The 15,617-nt window shown below is 37.2% G+C and overlaps 2 protein-coding genes across 3 annotated transcripts; one reads left to right on the forward strand and one right to left on the reverse strand.

Annotated features, from left to right (window-relative positions):
* Positions 1–4,081: 4,081 nt before the first annotated feature.
* On the reverse strand, positions 4,082–13,717 carry LOC133528219 (uridine diphosphate glucose pyrophosphatase NUDT14-like). 2 transcript variants are annotated; one of them, XM_061865498.1, is made up of 6 exons: positions 13,192–13,717; positions 12,793–13,003; positions 12,278–12,354; positions 7,606–7,756; positions 6,369–6,442; positions 4,082–4,231 (listed from the first exon to the last, which is right to left on the reverse strand). In XM_061865498.1, exons 1-5 carry the CDS (start codon positions 13,379–13,381, stop codon positions 6,370–6,372), a joined length of 702 nt encoding a protein of 233 aa, XP_061721482.1. In that variant the 5' UTR covers positions 13,382–13,717; the 3' UTR covers positions 4,082–4,231; position 6,369. The 2 variants fall into 2 exon arrangements, with proteins under 2 accessions (XP_061721482.1, XP_061721480.1); XM_061865496.1 differs by having other exon boundaries at positions 4,082–6,442.
* Positions 13,718–13,772: 55 nt separating this feature from the next.
* On the forward strand, positions 13,773–15,609 carry LOC133528218 (HIV Tat-specific factor 1 homolog). Its single transcript, XM_061865495.1, has one exon. It carries the CDS (start codon positions 13,951–13,953, stop codon positions 15,553–15,555), a length of 1,605 nt encoding a protein of 534 aa, XP_061721479.1. The 5' UTR covers positions 13,773–13,950; the 3' UTR covers positions 15,556–15,609.
* Positions 15,610–15,617: the final 8 nt, after the last annotated feature.

Here is a 15,617-nt window from a genome sequence, read left to right on the forward strand (position 1 = left end):
CTTTAGCTCGTCACGCTTATCGTCAAGTTCTGTGCGTCGCCTGGCTTCGAATTCACGCACCTGCGTCTGCACAATATGCCTCCACTGTGGACGGTCACCAGCTAGACTCTCCCATGTCGCTGGTTCTATATGAGCTCTCTTCATATGCCGCTTCAACACATCTTTGAACCGCAGAAACTGGCCGCCTCGCTTTCGCTTACCATTTTGCAGTTCGCAGTAGAAGATGCGTTTCGCGACTCGGTCCTGGGACATCCGGGAGACGTGACCGCACCATCGTAGCTGTCGTCTCATTAGGTAGGCCTCTATTCCGGCGACATCGGCACGTCTAAGGATCTCCGTGTTCCTAAGACGGTCGGACCAGTGGACACCCATAATGTCGCGGAGGCATCTCAGATGGAAGCTGTCTAATGAGCGAATATGCTTCCGATACAGGCACCACGTTTCTGAAGCATATAGAAGATTTGGCAGGACAATAGCCATGTATACAGCAACCTTTGTAGCGAGCTTTATGTCGTGTGACCGAAACACCTTTGAACGAAGTTTGCCGAATGCTGCTGCAGCGGCTCCTATTCTACAGTTTATCTCGTTCTCAAGGTGGCACTTGGCTGTGATGGTGCTACCCAGGTATTTAAACTGCTCTACTTGGTTAAGCGAGTCTCGGCCGAGTTTAATGTCAATCTGGGAATTGGCAATTGTGTCAAGGGCCAGAACTTCAGTCTTTTTAACACTTATTTTTAGGCCAAATCTTTGACAAGACTCATCAAGACTCGACATAAGCTGTTGTAGAGCACCTGGAGATTCGGCCACAAAACACAAATCATCTGCATACATTATCTCAGTTATGACTGCGAGAGACACTTTGGTGCGCGCTTTAAGCCGGGCTAGGTTAAATATGCCACCATCGGTGCGATAGCGAATACGGATGCCGTTAGAAGAAGTTTGTAGTGCCTCCCGAACTACTACTGCGAAGTACAAGGCAAACAAAGTGGGCGCAAGCACACAACCCTGCTTCACGCCACAGCTTACAGTGAAAAACTCTGATTGTTCGCCCTTAACACTTACGCAGCATTGCATGTTGTCATGCAATAGCCGGACCATCCTAACAAACTTTTCTGTGCATCCCAGTTTCGCCAAAACCACCCATAAAGCTTCGCGAGGCACACTGTCAAAAGCTTTTTCTCGCACTAGTGCTATAAAGTAGCCCCATATGTACTGTAAAAGCTTTTACTCCCTTCGGTCGTGTTTTAATTTATCGCCACTCGTTTCGAGTTTCCTATTTTTCGCACTTGTATCGTAATGTACTATTTTACACGACTGTCATCAATCCTTCCGGCCAAAGTGACTTTTACTGGTTTTCGACTATGTATACGGCATACGGTGGTTTCCTCGAAGTAGTTACTGTGTGAAAGTCAGAATGGCGGGTGTACCTAAATAAAAATAATTGAAAAGCATACCATATTTTTGTACCTTATTTGTACTATTTAGTACCTCCATTAAAAAAAATTGTACCTCACGGTACGTAAAGTTGTCATCGAAAAACAGTACACCCGCCATCCTGACAGTCAGAATGGCGGGTGTACTTTATTACGCTATGTTCCCGTGGTTATTGATAAATTCTATAAAAGCCAAATTTTTGTACCTTCAAATTCAATTATAATATGAGTCATTTTATTTGTGCTTTCCAAGTTTTACTCATTTTATATTTTGCTTGCTATTACAATTTTGCAGGCGTTACAATTTTTCAAGTTATCGATTTCATTTTTAAGAAAAAACGCTAAGGTACAATTATTATTATTACGCCAGGATTTAGTACCTTTAATGTTTAATCTGTTAAGTTCAAGTAACTCAGAAAATCATGTCTTAAAAATGATTTTTCTTAGGAAGATTTCTTTGAATTTGCGCCTAGCCTTTTTTAAGACATGATTTACTGAGAGTGTATATTTGGGGAGTGTGAATGTAATTGGCGCTTAAGCCCTTTAAACCTAAACGGCTACGGCACAAGGGCATCAACACGGTCAGCAACGAGGCTTTCCAGGTTGGCATCCGAATTGTATGGAGCTTTTACCAAGGTCAGGGTGACCTTGGATTGACGCTTTGTTGCCAAATGTGTAGAAAGCGTTTAAATATAACGGCCAATTATGTACTTTAGTAGTGTGCGTGTTTTTCGCTCTGCCAGTCTGCCACTGTCACTTTCATTTCACTTATGCCTTGTTTTACTTGTGTTGCTAGTAAGGACGCTACCCACAAAGAAATTAGCACATTGACCCACCTGTATTTATCTCTATCGTACGCGCGTAAGCATATTGCTGGGGGCTTACCGCGAAAACCGAAATTCGTAAATTGCGGGGACTTTTTCTTTTACTCTCGCTAAGTCGTAGAGTGACAGAGAAAAATGCCCGCAATTAACGAACTTCGATACTCGCGGTTATAGCCGTCCCGCCGATGGTACCGGCGGTCAATGCCACTATGCGAGCAGAGCAGCAATATACCTATGCGCGTGCGATAGAGATAGGAACAGGCGGGTCAATGTACGACATTATTGGTGCTTAGCGTCTTTACTTTAGCGGGAAACGCTTTTTTGACTTTTCTTCAAACTTGTTGATTCTTATTTTAGGATTAGGTTTAACCTCTCTGTTTGTATCTCTATGATAAGGATCCAGACCACATTTTTTGTTAACTCTTTTTTTTTTCGAAAATGATGTTTTCTGCTCTTCACCAGCACAACCGAGGTTTGAACCAACCATTTAATAGTCAATTGTGTCACAAGGGAGCAAAATGATATATTTACGGCGAGGCGTACAATGAATCCTGAACGAGGCGAAAGATTCTAAAATAGAATCCCGAGCGTAGTGAGGGATTTAAGTACGCCCAAGATGGATATAATTTTCCTACCATATTGCAGATACTGCTTTTCACATTACCTATGAGGAAATCGTTTTAATTTTGCAACAAAAAAATTGTGGCCTAGAACCAGAACAAAAAAGTGACACAGCAGGCAAGAAACAGCCCTTTCTCGAATAGGTGATGTGAATTAAAATTAAATGCATAATTGTAGTAGGGGAAGTAAGCGAAGTGAGTATGCACTTTTGTATCAGGCGATGCCGCTCGAACCGCACTAAGCTCATTTAATGCTCTAGCTACAATATTAACTCTTGGTTATCCTCCAAAAACGGAGGGGAGAACGGTGGCTTCGGTGGCCCAGTTTGAGTTCGGGGGCCTACCGCGAAAACCGAAGTTCGCAAATTGCGGGGATCTTTCTTTTTTACTCTCACGAAGACGTAATTAAAATGACAGAGAAAAATGCCCGCAATTGACGAACTTCGATTTTCGCGGTTATAGGCCTGTTTCTACCTACTACCTACCTGTAGCTATCAGGCCAAGTTTAGTATCATTATCATATAAATTAGGGACGAGGAATTCATTTATGAAATAATTGTTGTAGGTACCTTTTAATGCAAAAAAAAGGATTTCTGCACAAAAAAAATAAATTATATGTAATGTAATATTTTGTGTCTACAGTTGTGTGCAATATAATAGCAGTACACTCTGCGACGAAGATCGTCTTATAGAAAAGTTCATTTTTTTCTGGATGACTTGGGTTTAGATGTAAAGCTTAGATTGGAAATAATAGGAAAGATTCTAAATTACAATTATAGTACACAATTGTATTTTTTTCGTAGGGTTTTACGTTTTTATAAGAATTTCCGCAACTTACAATTAGTAAAAACAGCCGATTGTCATAATATTTTTTTTTTTACTTCCAATATCATTCAAGTAAAGGTTACAGTTAATTTTGAAACAATATCAAGTAATGCAGAATAATTATATAAAAAGTTACAATATTATTGATCTAAAGTTATAGTTTTCCCTTAATTTACATTTTCTTATGTACTGCTATTATATTCCACACAACTGTACGTTTCCTCATGGGATATACATTTATAGTCGCTTGATGTTTGATGTAATGTCGCGTCTGTCGATAAAATCGTTTAGAAGAACTAGCAAATTTTAAGTCGAGCTCATGTGGTTTGCTGACCGCTCAAATACATAATACTTACTTAGTTGTAAAATAAAACAAAGATTCCATAGTAACAATTTCATATTTCAGAAACACATAACAATAATCACAGTTTTAAATTATGCATTTATAACTATAAATAACAATAGATTAAAAGAATAAAATTAACATGTTTTAGGATAAAAGGTGTATGAGCTATATTCTTCTATTGTTCTGCAAAGAGAATGATAAATTTAAGGATTTTATAAATTACAAAGGTATTAAAAAGGGCTTCCGCTTGAATAATAAATGTAAAATTGTTACATAATAGCAAACAACCATTGAAAAAATCGTGAATTTTTTTTGCTTGCGAAAGTGTGGGTGAGGGATAAGGCCTTAATTACTTATTAAACGTAAATAAAACATAGGTACGTATTACTACTATTACTTCAAATTTTACGTAAAATCATAATAAAACACCAAATACTACAAAAATGGTAGCAGTGTTGGCCCAACGTTAATCGCAATTGACAAATAACCATTACAAATTGAACCGTAAACCGTAACGGACGGTGACAGTTTACGGTTCAATTTTTAATGGTCAATTGCATTAACGCTTCAGCCAACACTGAATGGTAGGTAATCGTTTGACAAAATGAGAAAACATAATATGTAAATTTAGCAGTAGAAGTAGCTAACCGGAGAGGGTGTTCAAAATGACCTTGGTCCTTTATTTTGACGACTGGTCTGGCCTAGTGGGTAGTGAGCCTGCCTATGAAGCCGATGGTTATGGGTTCGAATCCCGGTAAGGGCATTTATTTGTATGATGAGTACAGATATTTGTTCCTGAGTCATGGGTGTTTTTTTTATGTATATAAGTTAGTATGTATTTATCTATATACGTATGTATATCGTCGCCCAGTACAAGCTTTGCTTAGTTTGGGGCTAGGTCGATCTATGTAAGATTGTCCCCAAATATTTATTTATTATTTATTACTAAAGGAACAAGAGCGTGCGCAGTGTGAAGTTTAAACACCTTGCCTGTTTACCTACTTCTGCTGCTGAATACACAGTGATCTGCCGAGACGTCCGACCCCCTAAGTTGTTTGTATGTACCTATGCAGACGGGAGTCAGGCATCTCTGCTGCATATTTCACGTACACCTAATACGAATCTAATAAATAGTGTAATTATACTACTGTTATAAAGGTGGAAGCTTATAAGGATGGATACAAGGATGTTTGTGACCGCATTATACATATGGTGAAACTATTAAAATACTGAAGTTTTTTTCGTACGCATCTTACATAGGAACTACAATCAGCTTCACTGATTTAAAGTAACTAAATACAAGTCATTTACTCGTAACTAGGTCATACATATAGGTGATTAAGTTCTAATTTGCCCTGTCGAATACTTCATGCTAATTTTATTTCTGATTATACAAAACAATGGAAACTGATTAGTACACCGTACCTAATAACCTATATTCAATTGTTATTTTAAGGCACAATAATTTATTTACTTCTATATACTCGTACCTGGAGCTTTTTTACTTGTTTTTGATGACAATCGATTTTTAAACATTTGATTTTCTACCATGATTAAAATAATCGCTAAAGCTCTGGGGGCCTACCGCGAAAACCGAAATTCGCAAATTGCGGGGATCTTTCTCTTTTACTCTCACTAAGACGTAATTAGGGTGACAGAGAAAAATGCCCGCAAATGACGAACTTCGATTTTCGCGGTGATAGCCCTGGTCATACAGCGGTTGAATGACGTCTTTAGAACGTTGTCTATGTAAACAAAATGCGCGATTTCCTAGATGGCGGTGATTGAAGGAATATTCTTTTTGCGTCCGTAATATTATTAATATTACGGCCGCTATATGACAGCTCCGTTATCCTAGGAAACCAGAGCTTAAGTCCACAATTCGCAAGAGTTATTAAAATATTGCCATGATCATGTTTGTATTGGTAAAAAATTAAATGTAGGTACCTAGAGAACCATGTCTATCATAAAAAGCAGTTTACTAGGACATGTTCTACTAATTTATTTGTAACTGGATTCGGCAATACAACTACTGATGTACTCATGGAAAGTTTCCTTAGTTGCCAAATTCTCTACATGAAAAGATCTTGGAAAGTTCACAAGATTTCACTTTCCAAAACGGAAATATCTTTTTAATGCTTGTGAAATTTCCCAAAACTTCTGTACATAAAAAGTAGTTCGACCTATACCTGAAAGGGGAGCCGTTCATCTGCGACCCTTAGTTGACTGGGCTTAAATCATTGAAACTTAGCCGTATTATAGAACCCCATTTAAGGTACACGTCAAATTACAAATGATTCTGTATAACGGGTAGACTTACGTCACTGTATGAGCCAATCCCAAACTTGTTCTTTGTGCTTTTTGCATTCAGAGCAAGTGTAGTCGAACGACCGACTAGAAAACAGCGTAATGTTAACCTCCATAGAGTATAGACACCGCTTTATGAAGCGAAAATACTATTATGCTACAAGTATCACTCTTCCTCCTCTTGCATCTGATTTCACTATAGTATTTTATACAATCGTGATATAATAGAGAGCTTTTCTGTCGAGTACCGTGTTTAGGCAACATAGCTTGCTGAGTTGCCTAAGTGAGGTACGAGATTGAAAAGCATGATTATATCACTATTGTATACAATCATTTTTTATAAGAGTCATTGTTTTTTAGTTAAGTAATGAAAATTGGTAAGTAGACAAAAATACATAAACGCGCAAGATGTAATTCAATCTTCTTTGTCATGTTTTAAAGCCTACTCTTAAATAAAAATGTATATAAAATAAAGCATGGAATTAAGAACTACAACGCAATTTACTCACAATAACACAATCCCGGTTATAATTTATGCCAGGTTTTTTTTTAAATTGTAACAATAAGGTATAGTGTAAGATTTGGGCAATAATAAAAAACGCGACTCAAGATACTTACACAGTATTTCGCTGTCACCAAATTTATGTACATAACAGCCTGAATTCCAAAATGAGCAAAGATAAATGTGACCGAAACCGACGTCGACCGAAAACGTCCCACTTTGTAGTTTGCCATAAGGACGAGATTTGCTTGTATCATTCTACGAATAACCTGTGGAAAGCGACAAAGTAGGACATTTTGCCGGTTTGTTCACAAATGTGCTATTTAAGCTTAACAGTAGCAATTTCGACGGACAAATATTCTAAAATTGCTTTTCTGAGACAAAACAGGGCCAAAGTAACGCGAGTCGTCACTTTCTTGCGTTCCTTTAATTCATTATGTATATTTCTAATGTTATTTTATCTTTAGATAAGTGTTACTTTGTATCTCTTAACATATTGACACTTAAAGTTACGTCATTAATATAAATACACGTAATGAAATCATGACTCGCGTTACATTTTCGTGAAATAACTTTTCTTACGATCAATAGCACTGTTAGCCGAACGTCAATTAGAATTGACCATTAACCATTACAAATTGAACCATAAACCGTAACGGACGGTTACAGTTTACGGTTCAATTTATAATAGTTACTGACCAATTCTAATTAACGTTCGACCAACACTGACCAATAGCCAGTTACCTACATATACTTGCTGGCCTTGTTGTGCAAGAACCACATCATGGCGAACAGGAAGCTGGGCGGGCTCTGCACAGGTCCAGGGGAGCTCAGTAACTTTTCCATCTCGGGAATTGTCATCTCCACAATGTCTATAAGTTCGTCATCAACTCCTCCGCCTGAAAAAAAAAAAGTTTTATACAATACACATTAGAGGTGAAAGTTAATAGGGTAGGGTAGGGTATTGTCAATTGAACTATTATAACTAGTATAACTACATACATATACGGAGAGCGTTAACAGGGGTGCTGTGTGATGCTCGAATGCCGATCCAAGTAAAAGGTAACTAAAGAGCTGTACGTCCGGCGCTTCTGCATGGTGCAGAATGCTGGCCAATGCGTAAGGAGGTAGAGCACGTAATGCACTGTACAGAAATGCGCATGCTCAGATAGGCGGGAGGAGTAACGCTGATGGACAGGGTCCAGAATAAACATATCTGTGAAAAGTTCAAGGTTGCACTTATAGCCATTGATGTACGTAATAGGGGTAGATGAGGTACCAGGCGCTCGATCGTGAGCCACAAAATATAGGTTCCGGGACCTATATTGAATTAGTCGTACGGGTGACGCTGAAGTGTCAACATTGTCATCAAATTCGATAAAATATTGCCAAAGAATGCCGTGTTGCGCCTTTTTCCAGTGCTTCAATAGCTCCAAGCACAAAAACAAAGCTCACGGTATCACTTTTCATTCGTAAGTACTGTTATAACATTTGAAAACATATTTTTTTCTAAATAAAATTAAAAATTTCCTTGTTATTGAGTGAGCGCGACAGCTAAATAATGCATTACCCATGTGAGTAACACGTTTATCCGAGTGTCAAGTAGGCCTGCCCACTTCATGCATTGTAGAGTCAGCAATTTTTTTTATAAATAATGCAACTTTTTAAATCATGTGCTCCTATTCCTTGAAACTATAGAATGTAACCGGTTTTTATTTTAATATACGAATAACCGGTTGTTAACCAAAAATTCAGTTTTTCTGATAGTATTGTTAAAACAATATCTTGCATTAACTTGAAATCCAAATATCGGGAATAGTCCATCAAAAATTACTAAATAGTACTTGTACAACAATAGGAAAACTATGGACAACATTTTTAACGATAGCTCGATTTACAATTTTAATATGCGAGTTATAGTGTAGTTTTAAGATGTATTTATGTATGTTGAAAACTGTGTAAAAATATTTAGAACAGATATTAGATCAATCAAATTTAACCTTTTATCATAAACTAAAGAAATAAATAATAATCATCTCTATTTGTCAAGTAAAATGTATGATGACTGGTCTGGCCTAGTGAGCAGTGACCCTGCCTATAAAGCCGATGGTCCCGTCCCGGGTTCAAAGTTCTAATGATGGAATCCATGAAGAATTGAGGGAACACTTAAAGTCTTATAGGTACACATATAGTGATTTTTGTGGTTTTTGTTTACAAATTAAGCATTTTCATCCAAAAACTGGCAATTAGTGTAGTGGAACTGCTGATTATAAACAGAACGAAACTCCCTAACTACGTATTTACCGTTTGAGTATTTGTTTTAATTTGTCCTCTTTGTAGAGCAACTAAGGTGATGAAAATGAAAACGATGAAAATCAGAACGAATACTTTAAATTGAACATTCTAATGTAAGGGCACGCTGCCGTCTCAAATCGAGAAAAGTGGGACATTGCTAATTTCGCCTTCGATAGGGATTTAAAAAAATATAACTTTTTGCAATTTTTTTGACTAAAAATGAGTATGAACGTTAAAAAAATTAAAACTATTATGTTTAGAGAAAAAACTTTAACTTGTTTCTATTTTAAAACGAGCCGCAGCAGTGGAAATGCCTAGCGTTGAATTGTGAAAATTAAAAATGATGTTCGGTTTCGTTTTTGATACATTTTTTTTCTCTCCATACATTATAATTTTCCTTTTTATACCGCCCTCTACGCATATTTTTTTTAATTGTATAGATAAACTATCGGTTTTACATATAAAATACATACGGTTTTACATATTTTATTTAGTGTTAGCGAAAAAATAATTGTTTTCCATAAAATAAATAAAGTGCCTATTTATTTTAATTTCGTATATATTCTATAAATATTTGTTTCCTGACGCTACCTAATAAAGACCGCCGTTGAAGGCGCTTATTCCCATGACTTACAACTTGTCCAATATAAGTGAATCCGTATACGTATCGTAGCTATGAATAAACAAGGTTCACACTTTTATATTGGTTCTCTTGAGTCGTGCGCTCGGTGAACGATTGGAATATATAAATACCAGGAGTAACTACGAATTACCAGTGATTACAATATTGGCTCTTGTCAAGCGTACCTGTCTTTTCCGAAAAACCATCAGAAGTGAAACCCTGAAACCTCGAGATCCCTATCAACTGAGATCATATCGTTATACTGGTTTTCTCGAGGCGACACGTTAGTTGAACATAGTGAATAGTCGACCAGGGTTTCAGAAGTAAAAAACGAGGGTCAATTTCATGCTTTAAAAATATGATAGTCAATAATTTGATATTAATCTCAGTGTAACTCGCTCGCTCAGATACTTGCTTGAGAGAGACGGTCTAAGATTAGGTAATATCAAATCATTGATATTTTTTAAAAATCGAAATGATTTAATATCACTTTAAGACGACAATGTAAGAAGTATGTACGTCTCGCCTACACATTTGTATAATGTTATTAGTTTTTCTCTGTTGCACCTCGAGGAATACGCAAAATATAGGGGTCTCGCTTGCGCAGCACTGTTAACTATATTTGGTTATCCTTGTTGCTCGTTGTGCACATGTACATTATAATGGTGTGTAGTATTTGCAAATGTATGGGTGCAGGACCAGATTTTAGTTTTGTCAACTATTAACGTCACATATCTACCCCTTTTACTTATATCAATGCTTATAGCCGAAAAAATGTGCGAGAGCCAACTGCGCTGGTTCGGCCACGTGATGAGAAGAGACGACCACCATATGAGTAAGAGAGCCCTAAACGACATTCGCGAAAGTAGAAGGGGCAAACCCGCCCCCTTACGACATAGATGAGCAGTGTCGAAAGATTTGATGACGATAGACGCAAGCCCTGACATGACGCAAAATAGAGAAAAATGGCGCAAAATTATACGGAGAGCCGACCCCAAACTCTAGGATATGGAATAGAGGCTAAGATGATGATGATGACTATACACGGTGTTTTTCAAGGGTCCATTCCGGAGCTTAAATTAAGTAACTTTCTCAAAGAAATCAGAATTCTAATTAACTCGGGTACACTTGCCTTAGGGCCTGTTTTCATATCGATTAGTATGTCATAGACGTCATAGTTTTCAATTGTTTGGTGGATTTAAATATAATGTATTCTACAACATCGCTACTCGCTACTTTTTACGAAACAAAACAGCCATTCAATTTATTTGAATGTACTAACTTTTAGCCATACGCCATACCCTGAATTTAATGGGAGTTTAAAAACCGGCCAAGTGCGAGTCGGACTCGCCTAGGAAGGGTTCCGTACCATTATCTTAAAAAATGGTCACCCAACCAAGTACTGACCCCGCCCGACGTTACTTAACTTCGGTGATTGGAAGAGAGAGATTAGAAAGAAATATTTATTTTATTCTGTTTTTAGTATTTGTTGTTATAACGGCAACAGAAATACATAATCTGTAGAAATTTCAACTGGCTAACTATCACGGTTCATGAGATACAGCCTGGTGACAGACAGACAGCGGAGTCTCAGTAATAGGGTCCCATTTGACCCTTTGGGTTCGGAACCCTAAAAACACCGTTAACTACAGGCTAAAGGCTAAGATTTTTTCGGTTATACAACCAGCACAGAGAACAAGTACTTTGCGCCATGAGTTGTTGTTGGCCCACAAAATATTTATGGAAGCGGAGCGTGAAACTCGCGACCTAAACGCGTAAGCGCCATGATTTACTAAACGCGAAATCGCCATGGGCTTACGACGTTTTGGTCGCATGGTTCACGCCCTGCTCCCCACGCCTCGCCTACAGGTTGCGATTGTGACAATTTCATTATTTAGTATAAATAATAAATAAATAAATATTATAGGACATTATTACACAAATTGACTAAGTTCCAGAGTAAGCTCAATAAGGCTTGAGTTGAGGGTACTTAGACAACGATATATATACAATATAAATGCTTAAATACATAGAAAACAACCATGACTCAGGAACAAATATCCATGCTCATCACACGAATAAATGCCCTCACCAGGATTAGAACCCCAGACCATCAGCTTCATAGGCAGGGTCACAACCCACTAGGCTAGACCGGTCGTCAAATGTATGGCTTCTCTATTGTAATAATATAACTCAATGGTATTGTTCAGGTTAATTCAGCTGCTCTGTGAAATGCCAATATTATTTTTTACTATGAGAAATGACTATGGTTACATCTGAAATTTTTCGTTTTTCAAATAGTTTAAGCACTAAAACATGTTTGATCTTGTTTTACAGAAAAAACAAGGATTTGAAGTCACAGCCTGTGAAACAATTTTATTTATCTATAGAAAACAACCCTGTTGTGATAAAGAAGAAAATATCTGTAATAACAAAAAATGCATCTGTTTTGATTGTTGATTGACCTATAGTCACTACCAACCAACACATATTTTACACTCACCGCGTTCAGTTTTCATGTCATCAGACACTTCACAGAAAAAGAGTGTCTGCAGAGCAGCTTGCACACCAACTCCCGACCTGAGGATCAATTTCAAACATTGAAAAAAGGTCCAATTAAAGAAGACAAGCCTTATTGGACTTACTGCGGACAAGGTTGATCTGTTTAAATTTGTTGTATGATATTTTTATTTATTTATAATTAAAATATTAGGGAATTTACTTAAGCATTTAAGGCAGTGGTTCCTAACCTGGGGCTAATTACGCCCGTGGGGGTAAAACTGGTATTTCACCTGGGTAATAAGCTTAATTAAAGATAAGAAAGATTAGACCTATAAGAAAGACTATTGATGATTATTTGGAGGAGGGGTGAAAATCAGGATCCCTAGTTAGTCTTAGGGGTGACAGGACTGAAAAGGTTAGGAACCACTGATTTAAGGAAATTTAAAATAGTTTAAAACTTTTTTTATACAAATTTCATATCTACTACAGAAGGTGTACAATACAAGATCATAATACCTGTAAGAGATAATCCTTTCCATCTTGTCCGCAGGTACATTGTATCCACACTCTTCCAAAACTTCTTCAATGGCTATATCCAACACAGATTTATCCTTGTCTACAATCCCAGCACATACCTCAAGAGCCAGTCCCAGAGAGGGAGGATACTTCTCAATGTCTATTGTTTCCTTCTCACGGTCTTCGGGGAGGATGCTGTTGAAATGCATGGCTGTGAAATAATTATTTTATTAATGTTATTACACACAAACGGAACTAAAGAACTTTATAGCCTGTAGGAAGCTTGGACTTGAACTTTTAATGTTTTTCCCGGGAAATCCCAAGGTGGATTTGATTTTTTTTCGATTGCACACTTTCAATAATGATAATAATACAATTTACTATATTATAGGTACTAACCTGGACGAAACTGTTTAACTAACACCAAAACTTTTCTCGTAACATTGTAAATAACGATAGCCACGCTGTCGTGAACTGCCAGTAGATCCCAGTTCTTTTCCTTTCCATTCTGAGTGTAGTGGAACCTTAGCGGCTTTACGTATTTAGATTCTGGCATAGGGGTTAAACGAATATTTTTTATATCTTCCATGGTACAAACACAAATGACTTCTTATCTATACGTTAGTTTAAAACTAATAAACTCTTATGTATGTTCAGTATCAGTTATCTCTAATTAACCACACTGATAATTTATAATATTCGAAATATCTTAATTTACAATAAAATATACGCCGATTAAGATTACGCTGCGACCGCGAGTGTGTACCTCATCTGGTCATCTGTCAAATGGCAATGTCATCAGTTTTTTTTTCTAGGTAATGTTCCAAATCTAAACGCATTTTTTTCCATGCTGTTTAAAGTTAGCTATTCACTAAAAACAACCGTACTAAGATTTTATCACCTTAAGTTGCCCCCCTTGATTGTGTCCAGTTTTTAAGGGACGAGTTGGTACACATATTTTCTTATCTGTTTAGTTTACTATTAAGTCTATTAAGTTGTCAGATATGGTCAGATCCGTCAAATACATAACCTATTTATGTTATGTACGATTTTGTTATTTCGTATCGTCACATAATAAGCATTTATTTGTGTATTATTGCGTAGACTTAAGTTAAGAATACGCACGTTAAAGAAATCACCGATGAGAAAGATTCAACAATGTCAAAGAGTGCAAAGTCAGGGTTTGTTATCAAACTCTCTACTGAAACGGTTCAGAAATTAACCGAAGAAGAAGAACTGGCAAAGAAACAGGCTGAAGATCAGCATCATCAGGAACTTCACCCTACTGTGAGTGATTTAGAAGAAAAGGATTCAAAAGACAAAGGCGAAAACTTATTACATTCTGGAAATGAGCCTTCCACAACGAACAATCAAGATGTTTTACCTTCATCTGGTATTAAGGATACTGAAAGTAAGTTAAAAGTTGAGTTAACTGGAAATCCAGATGCCGAACATGAAGATAAAGATAAAAAAGAACTTAAAGAGGATGCTAAATCTGAATCAAGTGAAAACTCAACCTGGGGTGACTATGCCCCATACATAACTTACGAAGGGGAAGAGGCCATTTACACTGACCCCACCACACAAGTAAAGTACACATGGGACCAAAAAACTAATTCTTGGACTCCAAAACCAGGCTCTGAAGTACCAGGCAGGGTTTACAGTTATGAAAATGATACACACATTTATACTGATGCAGATGGCTCCAAGTCTTTTTGGGATGAAGAAAAGAAAGCATGGTTACCTAAGGTTGATGAGGACTTTCTAGCCCACTACCAAATGTCCTATGGTTTCATTGATAATACCTCCAAAGAGGATGAGGAAAGTAATAAGAAGGAAAAAGAAAAGTCACCAAAAGAACAAAATAGTAGTGCTAAAAGAAAAAATGATCCTCAGTGGTTTGATGCTACAGATGAGACTAACACAAAGGTGTATGTCTCAAATCTTCCTTTAGACCTAACTGAAGAGGAATTTGTAAATTTTATGCAAAAATGTGGCCTTGTTGAGCGAGATCCACATTCCCAAAAAATGAAGGTGAAACTTTACATGGATAAAGAACAGAATTGCTTTAAGGGTGATGCACTATGTACTTACATAAAGATAGAATCCGTTGATTTAGCACTTAAGTTACTTGATGGAAGTGATTTCAAAGGAAATACAGTAAAAGTAGAAAGAGCACACTTCCAACTTAAAGGAGAGTACAACCCAGCATTAAAACCTAAAAAGAAGAAGAAGAAAGAGCTGGAAAAACTAAAGAAAATGCAGCAGAAACTATTTGACTGGCGGCCTGAAAAGTTTGTTGGAGAGAGATCTAAGCATGAGCGAATTGTTATCATTAAAAACCTCTTTCATCCTTCTGACTTTGATAAGGATGTTCAATTGATATTGGACTATCAGCAGGACTTACGAGAGGAGGCAGCTAAGTGTGGTGAGGTCCGTAAAGTGGTCATCTATGACCGGCATCCAGAAGGAGTGGCACAGATCACTATGAAAGAGCCAGAACATGCAGATGCTGTTGTTGCTTTAGTTAATGGGAGGTGGTTTGGTAAAAGGCAAATCACAGCTGAAATATGGGATGGAAGAACTAAATATAGGATTGCAGAAACTGATGCTGATTTGAGTAAAAGAGTTGACAAATGGGACAAGTTTTTGGAAGGTAAAGAAGAGCCTGAATCAAGCAAGACATCAGTCCAAGCAGACAAAGATATTGGGGTAAAAGCTGAAGATGCTGCTATTGAACTTCCAAAAGCCCCAGAAGCATAAATTAATTTTACTTTAAGTATTAATGTTTAAAATAATAAAACTGTATTTAAACAATGATGTTT

This window comes from Cydia pomonella, chromosome 19, assembly GCF_033807575.1.
Source record: "Cydia pomonella isolate Wapato2018A chromosome 19, ilCydPomo1, whole genome shotgun sequence".
NCBI classification, from domain to species: Eukaryota; Metazoa; Arthropoda; class Insecta; order Lepidoptera; family Tortricidae; genus Cydia; species Cydia pomonella.